This window comes from Ranitomeya variabilis, chromosome 2 (genome assembly GCF_051348905.1).
Source record: "Ranitomeya variabilis isolate aRanVar5 chromosome 2, aRanVar5.hap1, whole genome shotgun sequence".
NCBI lineage: Eukaryota > Metazoa > Chordata > Amphibia > Anura > Dendrobatidae > Ranitomeya > Ranitomeya variabilis.
The window spans coordinates 910,870,876-910,888,065 of NC_135233.1; the positions used below are offsets into that span (position 1 = coordinate 910,870,876).

The 17,190-nt window shown below is 40.5% G+C and overlaps 2 protein-coding genes across 7 annotated transcripts in view; one reads left to right on the forward strand and one right to left on the reverse strand.

The window, feature by feature from the left end:
* Nucleotides 1–12,422, forward strand: part of LRRC34 (leucine rich repeat containing 34) — a 69,278-nt gene extending 56,856 nt beyond the window's left edge. For all 3 annotated transcript variants that reach the window (XM_077290585.1, XM_077290586.1, XM_077290587.1), the window contains 2 exons: nucleotides 886–1,012; nucleotides 9,768–12,422. In XM_077290585.1, the coding sequence (XP_077146700.1) occupies nucleotides 886–1,012; nucleotides 9,768–9,968 (328 nt within the window). In that variant the 3' untranslated portion in view covers nucleotides 9,969–12,422. The remainder of the gene's footprint in view (nucleotides 1–885; nucleotides 1,013–9,767) is intronic.
* Nucleotides 11,667–17,190, reverse strand: part of MYNN (myoneurin) — a 36,775-nt gene continuing 31,251 nt past the window's right edge. For 3 of the 4 annotated variants that reach the window (XM_077290576.1, XM_077290579.1, XM_077290577.1), the window contains 4 exons: nucleotides 16,347–16,525; nucleotides 15,174–15,257; nucleotides 14,897–14,983; nucleotides 11,667–14,444 (listed from right to left, as the gene is read on the reverse strand). In XM_077290576.1, coding sequence (XP_077146691.1) covers nucleotides 14,179–14,444; nucleotides 14,897–14,983; nucleotides 15,174–15,257; nucleotides 16,347–16,525 — 616 coding nt within the window. In that variant the 3' untranslated portion in view covers nucleotides 11,667–14,178. The remainder of the gene's footprint in view (nucleotides 14,445–14,896; nucleotides 14,984–15,173; nucleotides 15,258–16,346; nucleotides 16,526–17,190) is intronic. The other variant, XM_077290578.1, reaches the window with a different exon arrangement.

Below are 17,190 nucleotides of genomic sequence, written 5' to 3' on the forward strand. Positions count from 1 at the left end.
TCCTCTGAAAGTGTGGGGTGTCCTATACAACGCTGGTTGATTACACAAACTTCTTCATGATAGAAGGTTGCAGGAGGTGGTGAGACTTCGTCCTATAGGTTGCTTATTATGAGGTGGGTTGGCAGGATAATTCCTGCATGATGCTGATAATATGACCTTAATGGAAATGTCTATCCATACTCACAGCTAATATCTTAATAAAGCCAGTGAAACCCAAAGAGGTTGGCCAACGATAGAGGTTTGTATTGATAGAATGTATTAACCAGTCTTTCAACTAGTAAGCTTATGGTGCATTTCGATCTGCCGATTTCAGCCCATCAGTACGCCGTTAACAAGCTCTGATCAACTATACGTAGGTCACTTGATGCTCAATTGTTGAGCTGTATAAAAGGCCAGTAAACAGTTGTGGGGGCAGAATGATCATTATTATGGCATAAATGATCTGATTACCTTGATCACCAGCATATTTACTTTGTGGGTAATTAGGGTGCTCATTCCCAGTGTTGTCCCTAGTTCTTGCCTGTGTTAAACCCCATGGGGGTGCTTATCATCGAACCTCTAACTCTACCTTTTGTCAGGTCAACTTTACATAACTTTCATGCAGTTGGACTTATCTTTTTTGTGACAAGGGATTCTTGTTTTTTGAGTGTATGTTAATCTACTAACTTGTGTCTAGGACTTCCTACATAGTGTGTAAGGATAGGTGGGAAAAAACCATGGCCAACTAATTATTTGGGAGTCACAACAACCAATCAGAAAAGTGATCTGAGTGTAGCCAGATAGGTAATCACTGCGGCATATCAATGTAGATTGATACAATGTGGGATATACTGTAGGTATGGTCTTGAATCCTTTTTATGATAGTATCTTTATTTTAACCACTAGGTTAGCAATTGTCAGTAACAATATCACAGGCGAAGGTCTGAAGGCTTTGGCAGCTGCAATTAAACTAAACAAAGGACTAGAATACATCTACATTTGGGGGAATGTACTTGATGAAGATGCCTGTCAGGTATGTACATACTACAGTATTACACTTTATCTTGGGTTTCTTTTAATACTTTTATCATTGAACCGTGAACCTTTTAGTCCATGAGCCAAGAACCAAATTTGACGATATCGGTACCAAGCGGAGTGACTAATTCTCTTTGGTATTTTTAGGTAGATGCATGTCTGTAGTTTATTTTTTGATATGATAGCCCTTACATATACGTAGCTTATTAACCCCTTCAGCCCTAGGCCTATTTGTACCCAAGTGCCTAAGCCAATCTGACCTGTGCCACTTCATGGGCTAATAACTTTGGAACGCTTTCACCTATCCAAGCCATTCTGAGATTGTTTTCTCGTGACATATTGTACTTCACGTCAGTGCTAAATGGGAGTCAATATATTTTACCTTTCTATATAAAAAAATGCTAAATATTCGGAAATTTTGGAAAAATCGGCAATTTTTTAACTTTGAAATTCTCTGCTTTTTACAAAAATACTGATACCCCCCATAATAGTTATTAATTTACACTCCCCACATGTTTACTTCATATTGGCATCATTTTGAAAATGAAACCTTATTGTTTTACGACGTAATAGGGCTTATAGTTTTATGCGCAATTTTTCACATTTACAGCAAAACCCACTTTTCAAAGGACCAAGTCACTTCTGAAGTCACTTTAAGGGGCTTACATAACAGAAACCACCCATAAATTACCCCATTTTGCAAACTACACCCCTCAAGCTGTTCAAAACTCATTTTTAAAAACTGTTAACCCTTTAGGTGTTCCACAGGAATTTTAGCATGAGCCAAGAACCAAATATGACGATATCGGTACCACCCGGAGTGACTAGATGTAGTATTTGTAACAAAATTTAATCCAAGTTATGTAAATACACACTGAACATGTCATGTGCATATATATATATATATATATATATATATATATATATATATATATATATATATATATATATGTTACTCCATAATATCTTCAACATCGGACTCTGAATCTGACTGTTGTTCTACTGGCTCGTCTTCAGTACCCTTGTTCTGGCATGTCTGTAATCTGCACATGTCTGTGCACTTCAGGCCATTGCTGAGGCAAGTACACTGAGGAAGTTCACATGACCGCACACACTTGCAGGACAGTAGCTGTATAATAGCTTCTGGTGCTGGTGCCCCTTGCATCCACTTGACAACAAGCTTTCCGTCGTTATCTATCATCCAACCGCAGTCTGTTGGGTTTGCAACCCATGGCTGGCTCTGCAGACTTCTCCTCCAGATCGCAGCCTGGTAGTTTGCACGCAGTGCATGCATGAAAAGGCAGTCCTGGCAAGGAGGGAGTTGACTTGACTCTACCACTCCACGTCTGGCACAGAACAGCTGATAACGGAGCCTGTTTACCTCAGTTGTTTGGGTAGTTGGCAGGTACATGTGGCAGGTGATTTCCTGTAACTTCTCAAAAAGTTCGGTAGACACTTCCCATGAACGACCAACTTCCTGAAAGGCATCCTGGTATGTCTTGTTCATCTTCAACTGCTTGAGTGTCGTCATCTTCCCACGGCCAGCGAATGCACTGACGGTGTCACAGCCTGTAAATGCATGCATACCAATCAATGAATCACATACGCTGCCTCCCAATGTTCGGCTCAGAGTGGTGATATCCAGGAATCTTGTCCGGTTCTGTGTACCGCATTTCTGGAACAGGTGGGATGGGATTTTGTGGCACATGCCCAGACACAGGACCATGACATCAGTATCCTCCGAAGTGATGATGACCGACTTGTAACCAGATTCTGCTGCATGAAGAGCATGGAGAAGGAGGCGTGTGTCTGCTTCTTCTTGATTTGACTTAAGGTCAGCAGCCTCTTCCCACTGTTCTTTGGTGATCTTAAAGCAGAGCTGCTCACATGTGACATACAGCTCCTTCTCCTCAAGCTTCTCCCTGTGGTGTTTCGCCTTCCATTCTTCTACCAGAAACTTTATGAGACTTGCCTTGTTGGAGGAACTACTTAGAAGCTTTTTCCACTGCTGGATGTTGTGCCCATGTTGAATGTTCTTGAAATGGATCCCTGTGCCTTCATATCTGTTGACTCTTTCTGTATCTTTGATGGATGTCTCCTTGTAGACGTCAAAGACAATATCAATGCGCTTGCTCTTAGCACCCTCATGGATAGCGCGACTCATTGCTGTGCCTGCTAGCTGGCCAAATGTTGCATTGTTTCCCTTCAGTTTCTGAACCAGGCTCATCCCATCAATGATGGTTGCAGAGGGCTCGGGGATCACTTCTGCAGGACGAGCATTCCTCTCCAACTCCCTTGCGAGGGCAGCCTTGTTGGTCTTGCGGATAGACCCATCACCATTGGCAAGTGCCCATGGCAATGGACCCAGGGGATGAGTCAAGACATCACTCATTTGTAGCTTTCTGTTCTCAGCTACAAGTATCATCTGGCCAAATAGGTTTCTGTCAGCCTTCAAAATTACCTCCTTGCCAAGACCTTGTCTGCGTGTCTTCATTTGGATGTTAGAGAACGTTTTAAGTTTGTTCTTCGTCATCTTGTCATGAAACAATGTAGTTGGCTTATCGGTACCCAAACGCTCATCCTTGAATGTTTGATATGCATCCTCTCCTATACTGTATGCCCCTTGAAGGTCTTTGGCTACATCTGGTGGTGCTACAGTCGCTGTTGACAAACTGATAAGTTCACCATTATGCTCTTTGTTGAAGGGGTTCACCCAACCTGTCTCCAGCAGTTGAACGAAAGATTGGACATCGGCTTCATCTCTTCTAATCCTAGACACCTGTAGGTCTGAATGGCTGAAGTCAGTATATTGTTGGCCTACCAGGGCCCTCAGCTGCCTCAAGTACATACTGCGGTACTCTGATGTCAGGTAGAACCTGGAAACAGCTCCAACTTTGAGGCTGAAGCCTTTTGTGCCCCCTGGTGTCTGGGTGTCTTTGTTGATTGTCTCTTCAATGGTCTGGTCCACAGGAATTCGTCCAAAAGGATTCTTGCTACCGATCTGGACCGAAAAGCCACCTTGCATGAAGTATTCATGGACCTCTGGGTGTTCTATGGGCAGCCGAGACATTGTGGCATAGTAATAGGTTAGGTATCGGGCATAGTTGACCTTGTCATAGGCAAAACACCATGGTATCATCTGTCGGATTGCTCCTAGGTGAAGCATCCAGTTGCCTTCTCTTGAAGCTCGAACCAGGGCCAGCATGGTCTCGACCATGTCCAAGTATGACATCCAGAATGCTGTTCAGCACAGAACGTGTATGTGTCAGTGTGTGTGCGTGTGTTGGGGCACCTCAGGGTGTCTTCAAATGTGACATAGCCCCCTAGATTTCTTCCAGTAAAATTTGCACTCCAAAAGTCATTTGGCGCTCCTTCCCTTCCGAGGCCTGCCGTTCCCCAATACTGCAGTGTACGACAACATATCGGGTGTTGTTGTGTTCGGGAGAGATTGGTGAACAAATAGTGGGGTGCATTTTTTGCTGGTACACCTCTTAAAAATAAAAAAATGAGCCTAAAATGACACCTTCATGTAAAAAATGCACTTTTTCCATTTTCTCAACCAAGTGTTTCCAACTACTGTGAAACACTGGTTGGGTCAAAGTGGTCACTATACCCCCTAAAAGATTCCTTGGGGGTGTAGTTTCCAAAATAGGGTCACTTTTTGGGGTTTCCACTGTGGGGGTACCTCAGGCAGCCTTCAAATGTGACATGGCCCCCTAGATTTCTTCCAGTGAATCCGCCACCCAAAAACCACATAGCGCTCCTTCCGTGTTGAGCTGTGCTGTGTGCCCATACTTTAGTTTACGAGTACATGTGGGGTGTTTCTATAAACTGCAGAATTAGGGTAACCAAGTTTGGGTTTGCCGTTAACCCTTGCTAGGTTGCAGGTAAAATTGGATTACAATGTAATATCTGGAAAAAAAATGAAATTTTGAAATTTCGCCTTCATTCTGCTAAAATTCCTGTGGAACACCTAAAGGGTTAACAGTTTTTAAAAATGAGTTTTGAACAGCTTGAGGGGTGTAGTTTGCAAAATGGGGTAATTTATGGGTGGTTTCTGTTATGTAAGCCCCTTAAAGTGACTTCAGAAGTGACTTGGTCCTTTGAAAAGTGGGTTTTGCTGTAAATGTGAAAAATTGCGCATAAAACTATAAGCCCTATTACGTCGTAAAACAATAAGGTTTCATTTTCAAAATGATGCCAATATGAAGTAAACATGTGGGGAGTGTAAATTAATAACTATTATGGGGGGTATCAGTATTTTTGTAAAAAGCAGAGAATTTCAAAGTTAAAAAATTGCCGATTTTTCCAAAATTTCCGAATATTTAGCATTTTTTTATATAGAAAGGTAAAATATATTGACTCCCATTTAGCACTGACGTGAAGTACAATATGTCACGAGAAAACAATCTCAGAATGGCTTGGATAGGTGAAAGCGTTCCAAAGTTATTAGCCCATGAAGTGGCACAGGTCAGATTGGCTTAGGCACTTGGGTACAAATAGGCCTAGGGCTGAAGGGGTTAATAAGCTACGTATATGTAAGGGCTATCATATCAAAAAATAAACTACAGACATGCATCTACCTAAAAATACCAAAGAAAATTAGTCACTCCGGGTGGTACCGATATCTGGCCCGGCTCATGGACTATTTAGACTAACACTTTTTTGTAAACTTTTGCTGGATCTCATCAGTGGCTGTAATTTCTTGCTTTAATACTTGACGCATCTTTATTAAACAATAATAGGAATGGAAACCATAACAGGTAGCTTAGATTAATTCCTGAAGTCAAAAGAGAGGTGCAGACCCATAGAAACTAAGATCCATACTAGCTAAAGAGCTTTAACAACAGTTGTCACTTAGCCACCAGGATAATTGCTGGGACTTCATCCTCTGGGCCCCCAATGGATTACTAGAACAGGGGTCCATGTGTGTGTGAATGCAGCTGTAGTGTAATCAATCTGTTCACTGTCTATAGAGATGGTGGTCATGCATGAACGCTATCGCTTCCATAGACATGGAAAGAGCATTGCTGCTTTATTCACACGTGGGAAACGGGATCTTTGCTCTTATAATAGTTGGGAGTCCTAGAGGTAGGACCTAAGTGATTATACATTTATCCCATGTGTGATGTTGTTTGTAGGACAACCCCTATAAAGTGATTGCCCCTGTACAAACATTGCCCTTATACACTATTAGGGGTCGGGGACTTAGTAATTGCACAGCACTTACGCTACTAGCACAGCAGGTGCTTTCCTTTTTAATAAGAGACTGCCCATTTGGGACAACACAATAATTGTAACCAAGACTAAACTTAGATTGTATTTGCTAGGAAGTTGTGGAAAATGTAAATTCTTCTGTCCATACATGAGACTGTATAATGTAACTTTGCTTCTGACATGGAGATGTGCTACACAGGTTGGAATAGTTCTAGTTTAGATCTATTGTGGTCTCAGAAAAAGACATGTGAGGCCACATAGAGGTAGGTCATTTCAATGGTGATAACCGTTCCAATATTCATGAATATCACAGCAGAAATTATAACAATTTTATTGCACAAATGTAAATTGACATGTGGATTTTCCCCCAGTGTGGCATATCAGTGACATCAGAAGCTAATTCAAATGTGACAACGAATATCGCCGCCCATCCTGTACATGGTGCCACAAAAGTGCCAATATCTCTGTAAACATCTGTCAGTAATGTTCAAGGCACTCTATTTTAGCTTTACAGAAAGTCTTAACCGCAATTTACACCTTACAGTATTTTCACGATAGTGCTTGAATGTGAATATGTTGAGGGGCGTACATAGAAATCACAGGAATTCACAGAAAAAGTCCTAATTGTGCCCCCCTCTCCCAACACCCATAAGAAAAATATTCAGCAGCGTATACAGACTCATACCTACCAACTTTTAAAAATATGGAGGGGAACATGTAATGCAGCATGTACAGTTGTGCTCAAATGTTTACATACCCCAGCAGAATTTTAGCTTTCTTGGCTTTTTTTCAGAGAATATGAATGATATCACCAAAACTTTTTCTCCACTCATGGTTAGTGGTTGGGTGAAGCCATTTATTGTCAAACTATTGTGTTTTCTCTTTCTAAATCATAATGACAACCCAAAACATCCGAATGACCCTGATCAAAAGTTCACATATCCTGGTGTTTGGTGATTTTGGCCCAATAACATGCACAGAAGTTGACACAAATGGGTTTGAATGGCTACTAAAGGTAACATCCTTACCTGTGACCTGTTAGCTTTTATGCACACACACTGATTACAAGCAGAAGGAGTTTGTGGGATCAGACAGACTCTTGCATCTTTCATCCAGCCACTGATTTTTCTGGATTGTGAGTCATGGGGAAAGCAAAGGAATTGTCAACAGATCTACAGGAAAAGATAGTTGAACTGTATAAAACAGGGAAGGGATACAAAAAGATTTCCAAGGAATTGATAATGCCAGTCAGCAGCGTTCAAACTGTGATTAACAAATGGAAAATCAGGGGCTCTGTAAAAACAAAACCACGATCAGGTAGACCAACAAAAATGTCATCCACAACTGAGGAAAATTGTTTGGGATGCAAAGAAAAACCCACAAATAACAATGAAATACAGGACTCTCTGAAAACTAGCGGTGTGGCTGTTTCAAGATGCACGATAAGGAGGCACTTGAAGAAAAATGGGTTGCATGGTCAAGTCACCAAAAGAAAGCCATTAATGTGCAAATGTCACAAAAGTATCTTGCCTACAATACGCAAAACAGCACAGAGACAAGCCTCAAAACTTCTGGAACAAAGTAATTTGGAGTGATGAGCCCAAAATTGATCTTTTTGGCTACAACCATAAACGTTACATTTGGAGAGAGGTCAACAAGGCCTATGATGAAAGGAACACCATTCCGGCTGTAAAGCACGGAGGTGGATCGCTGATGTTTTGAGGATGTGTGAGCTACAAAGGCACAGAAAACTTGGTTAAAGTTGAAGGAAAGATGAATGCAGCACGTTATCAGCAAATACTGGAGGCAAATTTGCACTCATCAGCCCGGAAGCTGCGCATGGGACGTACTTGGACGTTCCAACATGACAATGATCCAAAACACAAGGCCAAGTCAACCTGTCATTGGCTACAGCAGAACAAAGTGAAGGTTCTGGAGTGGCCATCTCAGTCTCCTGAACTCAATATCATTGAGCCACTCTGAGGAGATCTCACAGTTCATGCTAGTCAGCCCAGGAATTTACAGGAACTGGAGGCTTTTTGCCAAGAAGAGTGGGCAGCTTTACCATCTGAGAAAATAAAGAACCTCATTCACAACTACCATAAAAGACTTCAAGCTGTCATTGATGTTAGAGGGGGCAATACATGGTATTAAGAAATGGGGGATGTGAACTTTTGATCAGGGTCATTTGGATGTTTTGGGTTGTCATTATGATTTAGAAAGAGAAAACACAGTAGTTTGACAATAAATGGCTTCACCCAACTACTAACCATGAGTGGAGAAAAAGTTTTAGTGTTATTCATATTCTCTGAAAAAAGGCCAAAAAAGCAAAAATTCTGCCAGGGTATGTAAACTTTTGAGCACAACTGTAAACAATAATTATGCCTCTACTGTAGCTCCTTGGTGTTCCCACCCAGTACAATTCCCGTTTCATGACCTTATAGAGTATGATTCCCATGACAAATAGTATATTACCTCCAAAGTGAATTATTCCACACTATTTCCCCCACAGTACTCCCCATACAGTCATATGCCCTCAAAATTTCCCCACACATTATGATTCTTATACAATAAGCTCATCAAAGTATGATGTCCCCACAGTGACCCTCAGCACATTATAATGCCTCCTACAGTCCCCCAACACAGTTAAATACCACCATAGCAAGATGCCCTTAAAGTGTCCCCTACAGTATGTTACCATAGTTTTCCCATATACAGCATCATGGCCTCCATACACGGTATGATGGCCCCAACAAGCCCCCACACACAGTTTCTTGGCCTTCCCCTCTACTTAAAAAAAATAATAACCTACTCACCTAGCCTCGTTTTCTCAATGTAGTTCTCCACTCTATGCAGGGTGCGGACTTAGGTACCGCACAAAAGGTGTGACCTAGTGACATCATTACACCTGCTGCACTGAACAGACACTTGGGCTGCATGTTGGAAGAGGGAGCTCCCTGTTATACCATTCTTTTCAATGGTTTCTGCATTCTGGGATGAAAATACCATTAAAATTTTTATGCCAGGCGGCGGTGGAGCACATTGCCTCGTGGCGGTTGCATGGTATGTCATTAAGGGCAGTAGGTCTCTGGATAAATAGTCCAAACAATATTCGGCACCATACAACTTATAAATATACCAGTCCTACTTTTCTATGAGCATAGACAGTGTAAATGTAGGAATTACGGTGGTGCGCAGCTCATTAAACAATTTACTGTGCTGAGAAATAGAAAAAGCGTCACTTACCATTCCTTTTTTAAAAAAGTAGTCCTTTATTCCATTCACTGGGACATGGAGGGCAGGGAGAGTGGTGGACAACGGATGTTTCGTGTTGGTGTAACGCTACTAGTTCTGGAAAAACGGCCGTTGTCCACCACTCTCCCTTTACTCCCTGCTCACAGCACCCATGTCCCAGTAAACGGAGTCAAGGACTTTTTTTTTTTTTTTTTTTTAAAGGAATGGTGAGTGCCGCTTTTTTAGGTCTCTGGACATGTTGTTTGAGTAAAAGAACCCTAGTAATGTTTGTACCATTTCAGGCATTTTCAGAGCTTCTCTTGACTGGTCGCTTGGATGCCTCCTCAACAGATGTACGGCCATATGTGGTTGATGGTCGTGTCTACCTTGCAGAACTCTTTCATGGTCTAAAGAAGCATTATTACTGGACTCCAACATATGGCATTTCAAATGATCCTTTAAACAACTCTAGTCTCACAATAATAAATAATCATACTTTCTAAAGTCAAATCTATTTTGAATACATGCAATTTGTATACTTTTGACCATATTAAAACTGGAATAAAATACTTCTTGAGTTCCTTTTGTAGTTTACTACCCTATTTACTTGGAAATGAATTAAAAATGATGTGCACTATTGGACAAACCCTTTTAAAAATTATAATAAAAAAAAAAAAAAATTAAAAAAAGGAAAGGCCCCAAACCAGCACCATTCCTCTGCTTGGCACTTCTCTGACAGAACTGTGAAGGCGGCAGCTTTTGAAACGTAAGATTTTAATCAATATCTCACTGAACACAAGAACAATTTCCAAAATGTTGAAAATTTCATAGAACATTTTGTAACCTATAATATATTTAGGTTAATAATATAACTTGCATTAAAAAAATTTCAGTTTAACTCAAATTAGTTGATACAAAAAAAGAATACACTCCACTTAAAAAAAACTATTACATCCAGCATTTTGTGTGACCTTCATGATTTTTAAGGACAGCACCAAGTCTTCTAGGTAACATTGCAACACCTTTTTCCATTTTTCAAGAATGACCTATTTTAGGGCTGGATGGAGAGTGATGCTCAAATTGGTCTCTTCAGAATTCAACATAGGTTTTCGATTGGTTTCATATCAGGAGACATACTTGACCACTGAATCCCTTTTATCCTGTTCTCCTTCGGAAATGCAGCAGTTAATTTAGATGCGTGTTTTGCATATTTTTCAGCATAGCCCCTGGAAAAATTATAAGGAGGCTTTTTTATGCCTGGGCTTTAGGAGAGGCTTTCTTCATGGATGACATCCATGCATGCCATTCCTCTGCAGTGCACGGCATAGTGTGTCACAGGAAACACTCACTCCGGTTTGGCTTTTGACTTCTTTAGTTTATTTCAGTGAACTTGCCTTTCGATTTTCTTCAACTATTCTCATCAGAATATGCTCCTGTTTAGATGTTAACTTCTGTGGTTACCTCTATGAGATGGCTGGACTGCAGTTCTATGTTTAATTTTTTTACTACAGTAAATTACTACAATATTCTGACTGATAAGTAAAGCTTTTGTGATCGTATAGCTTTCACCTTTCCTGTGTAAAGAAATTATTTCTTCCTCAGGTCTTGTGACATTTCTCTTCCTTGTGGTGCCATTGATGACAGCATAAAATAGGAAGGGGCTTTCTATGTTAAATAACACCTTTTTATAGCCAATTGTTTTCTGGACACCTGATGAATGAATAACTAGACTGAACTGTGGCTGAATTCTTATTAATTTGTATTTTGTAGTCTAAACTTTAGATTTGCTTTTAAGACTTTCATTGGGGTGCACTCATTTTTGCAACATGACCTTGAATTTATTTGTTTGGAAAATTACTTTTTTGATAGTGCAAAATAACAAATCCTGTTTGCAATCAATGACCCACATTTGTGGGAGTATTTCACTGTATGGTATCGCATAGAAAATGTTGCTTCTGAAAGGAAATAAAAGGTTTTCTGACAAATTGTTAGGGTGTACTCATTTATGCTGAGAACTGTATGTAAATGAAGGCATGGTGCATGTACATAACTGAGCGCTCTCCATTGTCTACCAGACAAGTCAAATGGCATGTGCCATTACCTGTGCAAGAAAGTATCACATATACAAATAGGACTTCCAAGGTGTATTTTAGGCCAACTTATGTCTAGTGTACATCACATAAGGACACACAGACTGTATGTTATATGATTTAGAAAATGCACTTTTATTTAAAACAATAAAAATGCAGCTATCGCAAAGCAGATGTACAAATAGACTCAACCACACCTAAAACATTTCCAAAATTCTTATCGTGCAAGTCATTCTTTATAGTGTAAGAACTATTTAGAACTTATTGCACAGAATTCATCAAAAAGACAATGTGAAGTCATGACAAGACAATGCACACAAACATACTGTTCCATAATGCGCCCTAATTATCAATTTAAAACCAACATTAAGGCACCTAGTATGTTGTCAATGAATCCCTTGTGGTCGCTATATGTGAGGGGTGGAGGGTGAGTGGGGGCAGAAGTGTGACAGTGTCAGTCATTTACTAGACGTTTATTGTATACAAAATGGGTAAATCCTGTGTGACACAATTACAGGGGAGTTGATACAATTGCTTGTGCTTGATATAAAAGCCGTTCTGATGCACAAGTGACTTGAAACCTATGAGTCTGGTAAAACCTTATATCCAGCCTAATGCGTGGCGATTGTGATGTTATAGATAGCATCGTATAGTAAATATAGTCATGTATAACATCTACCTATACAGCTGCAAATCTATCAAGTGGCAGAAGTGCATGTGAATATCTCACGTGAACAATCACTTATAGGTGCAACTATTGTAAATGCTACTAAGCTTCTGGTGCTTTACTGAATCAATGGAATTCTGTCTGTCCAGCCAGGAAAGCCACCAAAAACAAGAGGCAACCTTATCTACATTAGTCACTATTGGCTTTAAACCTAAAATAAAAAAAAGCTGTCATCACAAAATGACCCGTGGTTTATGGGTTACATGCATTTTTTTAAATGTTTGGCAATGTTTTCTTTTTCATGACAAAATCTTTATTTAAAAAAAAAAATAAAAAAAAAATCTTGTAATTTTCTCACTGGCCAGTGGAGACTCATATCATGTCCTTTCAGGAACAGTTTTCAGCAGGTTCCTTATTAACAGAGGCAGGATTACAATGATGGGTAACACTTTTATGAATAGCTGAATAATAAAGGATCCACCACTAACAACAGGTGATGTCACATCTGACCCTGTACCTCTTCCATTCACAATGACCTTTCCACAGGTTCATTAGAAAAGATATGTTTGGGGTATCATCAATGTGGCTACATGTGTTGTTTCCTGAAACAACAGGATGTCTAAAAAAGCCCCAGTGGCCACTGTGAACGTTACAAGATTTGTATTTTTTTTAAAATTAATAGATTTTACAGAGCACAAAAAAAGTTGCAAAAAATGTAAAAAAAAAATAAATAAAAAAAAAATGCAAAAACCTGATCTAAACAATAGGTCTATTTCTAATGATTGCTTCCCTTAGTTCATAGATCAAGAAGCAGACAGGCTAACAAAATGTGGCAAAATCTCTACAATATCTGATGTCTTTGGTAAACATACACATAAGATAAAAGCTGGTCGCTCATTTTATTTCATATCGTCACTACACCTGTCTGAAATTGAGAAAGGGAGTTTAGACAATTAGATGGTTGGAGAAATCTCGGGTCTATGGGAAGATTAAGGTTCTAAACAAATATAGTAAGTGTATGGTAGAAGAAAGATGCTAAATTGGCGCTGTCACCCACCAGGGGTAAGGTAAAAGATGCTATTTTATTCATACTGTGTCTATCTCAGAACTGATGCTACATTCTGTTAGAAGAAAGATAAGAAATCAGTGCTGTCATGCTATGTAATAGTTGTTTGGTGATACATCCAAAAATCCTTAGGAGAAAGAATGACATACAAAGAGGCGCAAGGCATTAGTTGTCGCTAATGTACCACCTATGGCGTAACAGGGCGAGAAATGCTCCAAACAAGATTAAGTCGTTAATATCCTAGTTGGGTATCCTAATCTGATGGCACATATTACAGGAGGTTTAGGAAACATATTCACTGGTCTATAATTAGGAACAAGTATTCTTGGGACAGCTTGCTACCTGATTATAGGTCTATCTAAGAAGGCTGGAAATCGCCCGAAGAGCAAAAAGCTTGCTTGATTGTTCTCGGCAGCACATGGTCCTGTGTAACCAGGAGGCAATGCTGTTGAGTAAATGATATTTTATGTGCACAGTACGATTGTACTAACAATTGTTCTGTGTGCAATGGAATTGTGGTTGATCTGTCTAATCAAACCGCTGAACAATCACCAATCGCCTGAATGTAGCCGATGAGCAGTTTAATGGTGGCGATCGGCCTGTCTAAACTCAGCAATAGGGGTAAATGCTCATCAAACAAAATATAGTTCTGTAAATAATCTAACCCATCACAGCAAGTAATTTCACATCAAACAATAAGCGTGGCAAACAACAATGTGCTGGTGAAATTTCACCGAGAAAACGATGACGGTATATTAAATATCTACATCACATAAAATAAAATCTCTCTAAAAGCAAAAAAGTGCAGCTCTAAACTCCGGCTCACGCTACAGTAATCCTGTATTGCATCTGCTAGAAAAGTATTTTGTGTGATTTTAGACAATTCTTGGTCAGTACATTTGCTGTAAAAATATAAACTGTGGCTCTGAATAGCTGTTGACCGATGTCCTCAGCAAAGCATCAGAAGAGACACACTGATTATCTGTAACAGGCAGCAACATCTGATGGTCTTCTGGGCCAATGTGGAGAGTGAGAGGTAGGTATAGCTCGGACGGCTTCAAATCCAGGCAGTCTGGGGCTGAACTTTTGTTTGCCGGGTCTTCTTCATTCATGCTTCTGTCGGTAGGTTCTGCCTCGTCTTCCTCTTCATTTCCTGCTGCATATTTAGTGTTAAAAAAACAACAAAACACCATTTTAAATTGCTGTTCCAAAGAAATTGGAATTATAAAAGCAGCTCTCCAGTTTAGAGTCGTATCTATTAGCTAGAGATAATACAAAGAGCATCTCTTGTTGAGGATGACCTGCCATGTCTGGGCGCCATGTAATGACTGATGGAACTGCAGTGACACTGAACACATGTCATCAGTTCCTGAATGGATAACACCCTGTGATCATTTTATCATTAAAGAGGTTTCAACGAGATAGAACGTTATACCCTATCCATGGAAGAGAAAATATCTTACTGATCAATGGGGGTCTAAACACTAGGACCCCCCACCGGTCTGGAGAACAGGGCTGCACACGCCACGCCAATCCAGGACTGCAGAGAAAGCCGCTTGAAAATTCCCAGAAATTTTAGAAGGTTTTATGAAAATATACTGGACTTACCACTGTGCATTTTCAGTGAGTGTTTCTTCAAATTCTTCACATCGGTATATGAGTTTCCACACACTTCACAGACAAAAGGCCTTTCTCCTGGATTTGGGAGGGTATGGTTAATGTAAAGCATCATGCACAGCTGTAGATATGCTCTGGGTTTTAGTATCGCATCATCGGAGAATAAACATTTTGAGCTTTTGATCACATTCGCCTTGAATGCTATATGGATTGCACTGATTGATTCTGCACGCACAAGACTTGTAAACCAATTTCCGCAGTCACCTACCTGTATGAGACCGAAAGTGTTTGTTAAGTTCTCCAGAAGAAATGAAACTCTTGCCACAAACTCCACAGATGTAAGGCTTCTCCCCTACAAATTACATACAGTCGACAGTAAGTGTACATTAAAGGGTTTGTCCACTACTCTGACAATCCCTTCTCAATCACTAGGTTTCGCCCCCAGTAAAATAATAACAGCTATACTCACCTCTGGTTCCGGCACCGCTGGCAGTGGCTGTCGCAGGGCTGGCGTGACATTGTTGCATCATGCGAGACCTGTGGCCAACCAGCGGTCTCTTAATTCTCTCCTTCAGACAAATCTGACATCCTAAGAAAGTGTGACCTGTGGTTGCTCTCATTCCGCTAGTGGCCAGTAGGACTCAAGGCAGGATGTCAAGGCAGAGCAAGTGTCGACACCTCTGGAATGACGCCGGCACCAGAGGGGGGCATAGCTGTCATTTACTTGGGAAGGGGGGACATGGTGATAGAGAAGCGGTTTTCAACTTTAAAGTTACCACGCAAAAGTGAATACAGAATGATTCCAAGATAGGTATTTAACAGTTATCAGGGTCATATCACACACACATGGGTCATGCTTCAGCTTTAAACCACAGCAGCCCTGTGTTTTTTCCACTGTTTTCCTGCACAATCACTTACATTTGTAGTTAAACAACTGATTCACCAGCAAAGCTATGCGACCATTACGATCGACTGCGTCGTAGTGATTGTTAAGGAAAACATTAGAAAAACAATATGAATCACACTAAGACCACTATGAATCCGCCAAAAGCTTTATTCACTTACATAAACTTTAAGGGCATATACAGAATTTTTTCTCCTGATGGCAAGAAAAGGTAACCGCATAATTTCAATGTTCAACACATAATATGTCCTTAGTAGAAATATTCACAGTCCTTTATAGCCCATAGATGACATTTTTATTTCATACTTTTGTTCTGAGCTACTTCACGGAATTATTCCCTTCTTTTCATTGAGTGTGTTCATGTGTATGGTGGGTCGGGGGCTCAGTATTCAGCTATCTGAATCAATGGACCAGCTTTATGCTATAACCTGTGCGGACACTTGCGGAAGTCTAAAACATACGAGTGCTTATTTATGCTGTAACAATGGCATGTACCGCTGTGGGATGATACATACGATGGAATCCGATTTCTGTTACCTGTGTGCTTCCTTGCATGAGTAATTAGAGAACTTGACACAGCAAATGCTTTTCCACACGTGTCACAGACGTACGGTTTCTCTCCTGTGTGTCGTCGGACATGGTAGGTCAGGGTGCTAGCCTGCGCAAATCGCTGACCGCACCTGTCACAGACATATGGTTTTTCTCCACTGTGTTTTCTGAGAAGTGGAAAATAAAGCCTCAGTATACAAGGAAAAATCTCACATAGCTCTACAAGGTACCTCAACAACAAAACTTCAAATGTTGTAGTCTTGATCTAACCACATAGGGCAGCATAATCCCATAATTGGATCCATTTTCAACCATTTCTGACGATCCGCTTGATACTGACTGATTGTGGTCATACTTTAAAGCTCTGCTCCAGCAGTTTTGGCATCGCAGTGCTAGAGTGGTGCTACTAATCTAAGTTCCCTGCCTCTAGTCTTATACTCACCAGCCTCCTTCATCTTTTATCAGCGCCGCTCCCATGGACTTCTGCAAGTTGTGATCTGCTGGACCACGCCAGTATTTGATGGGTGAGCTGGAGGTCACTACTCAATGTATGTTATGAGAGCCAGAATGAGGCCACAATCAGGCTCTCATAGATTTACATTGGGAACTTGTGACCGTTACCTCTTTTTTCCGGTCAGTCACAAGATCGTGGCAAGGAATAGGAGCGGCGACTGGGAACAGCTGGAGACAGTGACTTGTAAGTATAAAAACAGGGTCAGGCAGCTTAGAGTAATGGCACCAATACAGAGGTAAAATTTAAAAAAATGCTGGGATGGAGCTTTAAATTAAAACTTAAAGGGGTTTTCCCACAAACAAAAGTTAATTTTATTCA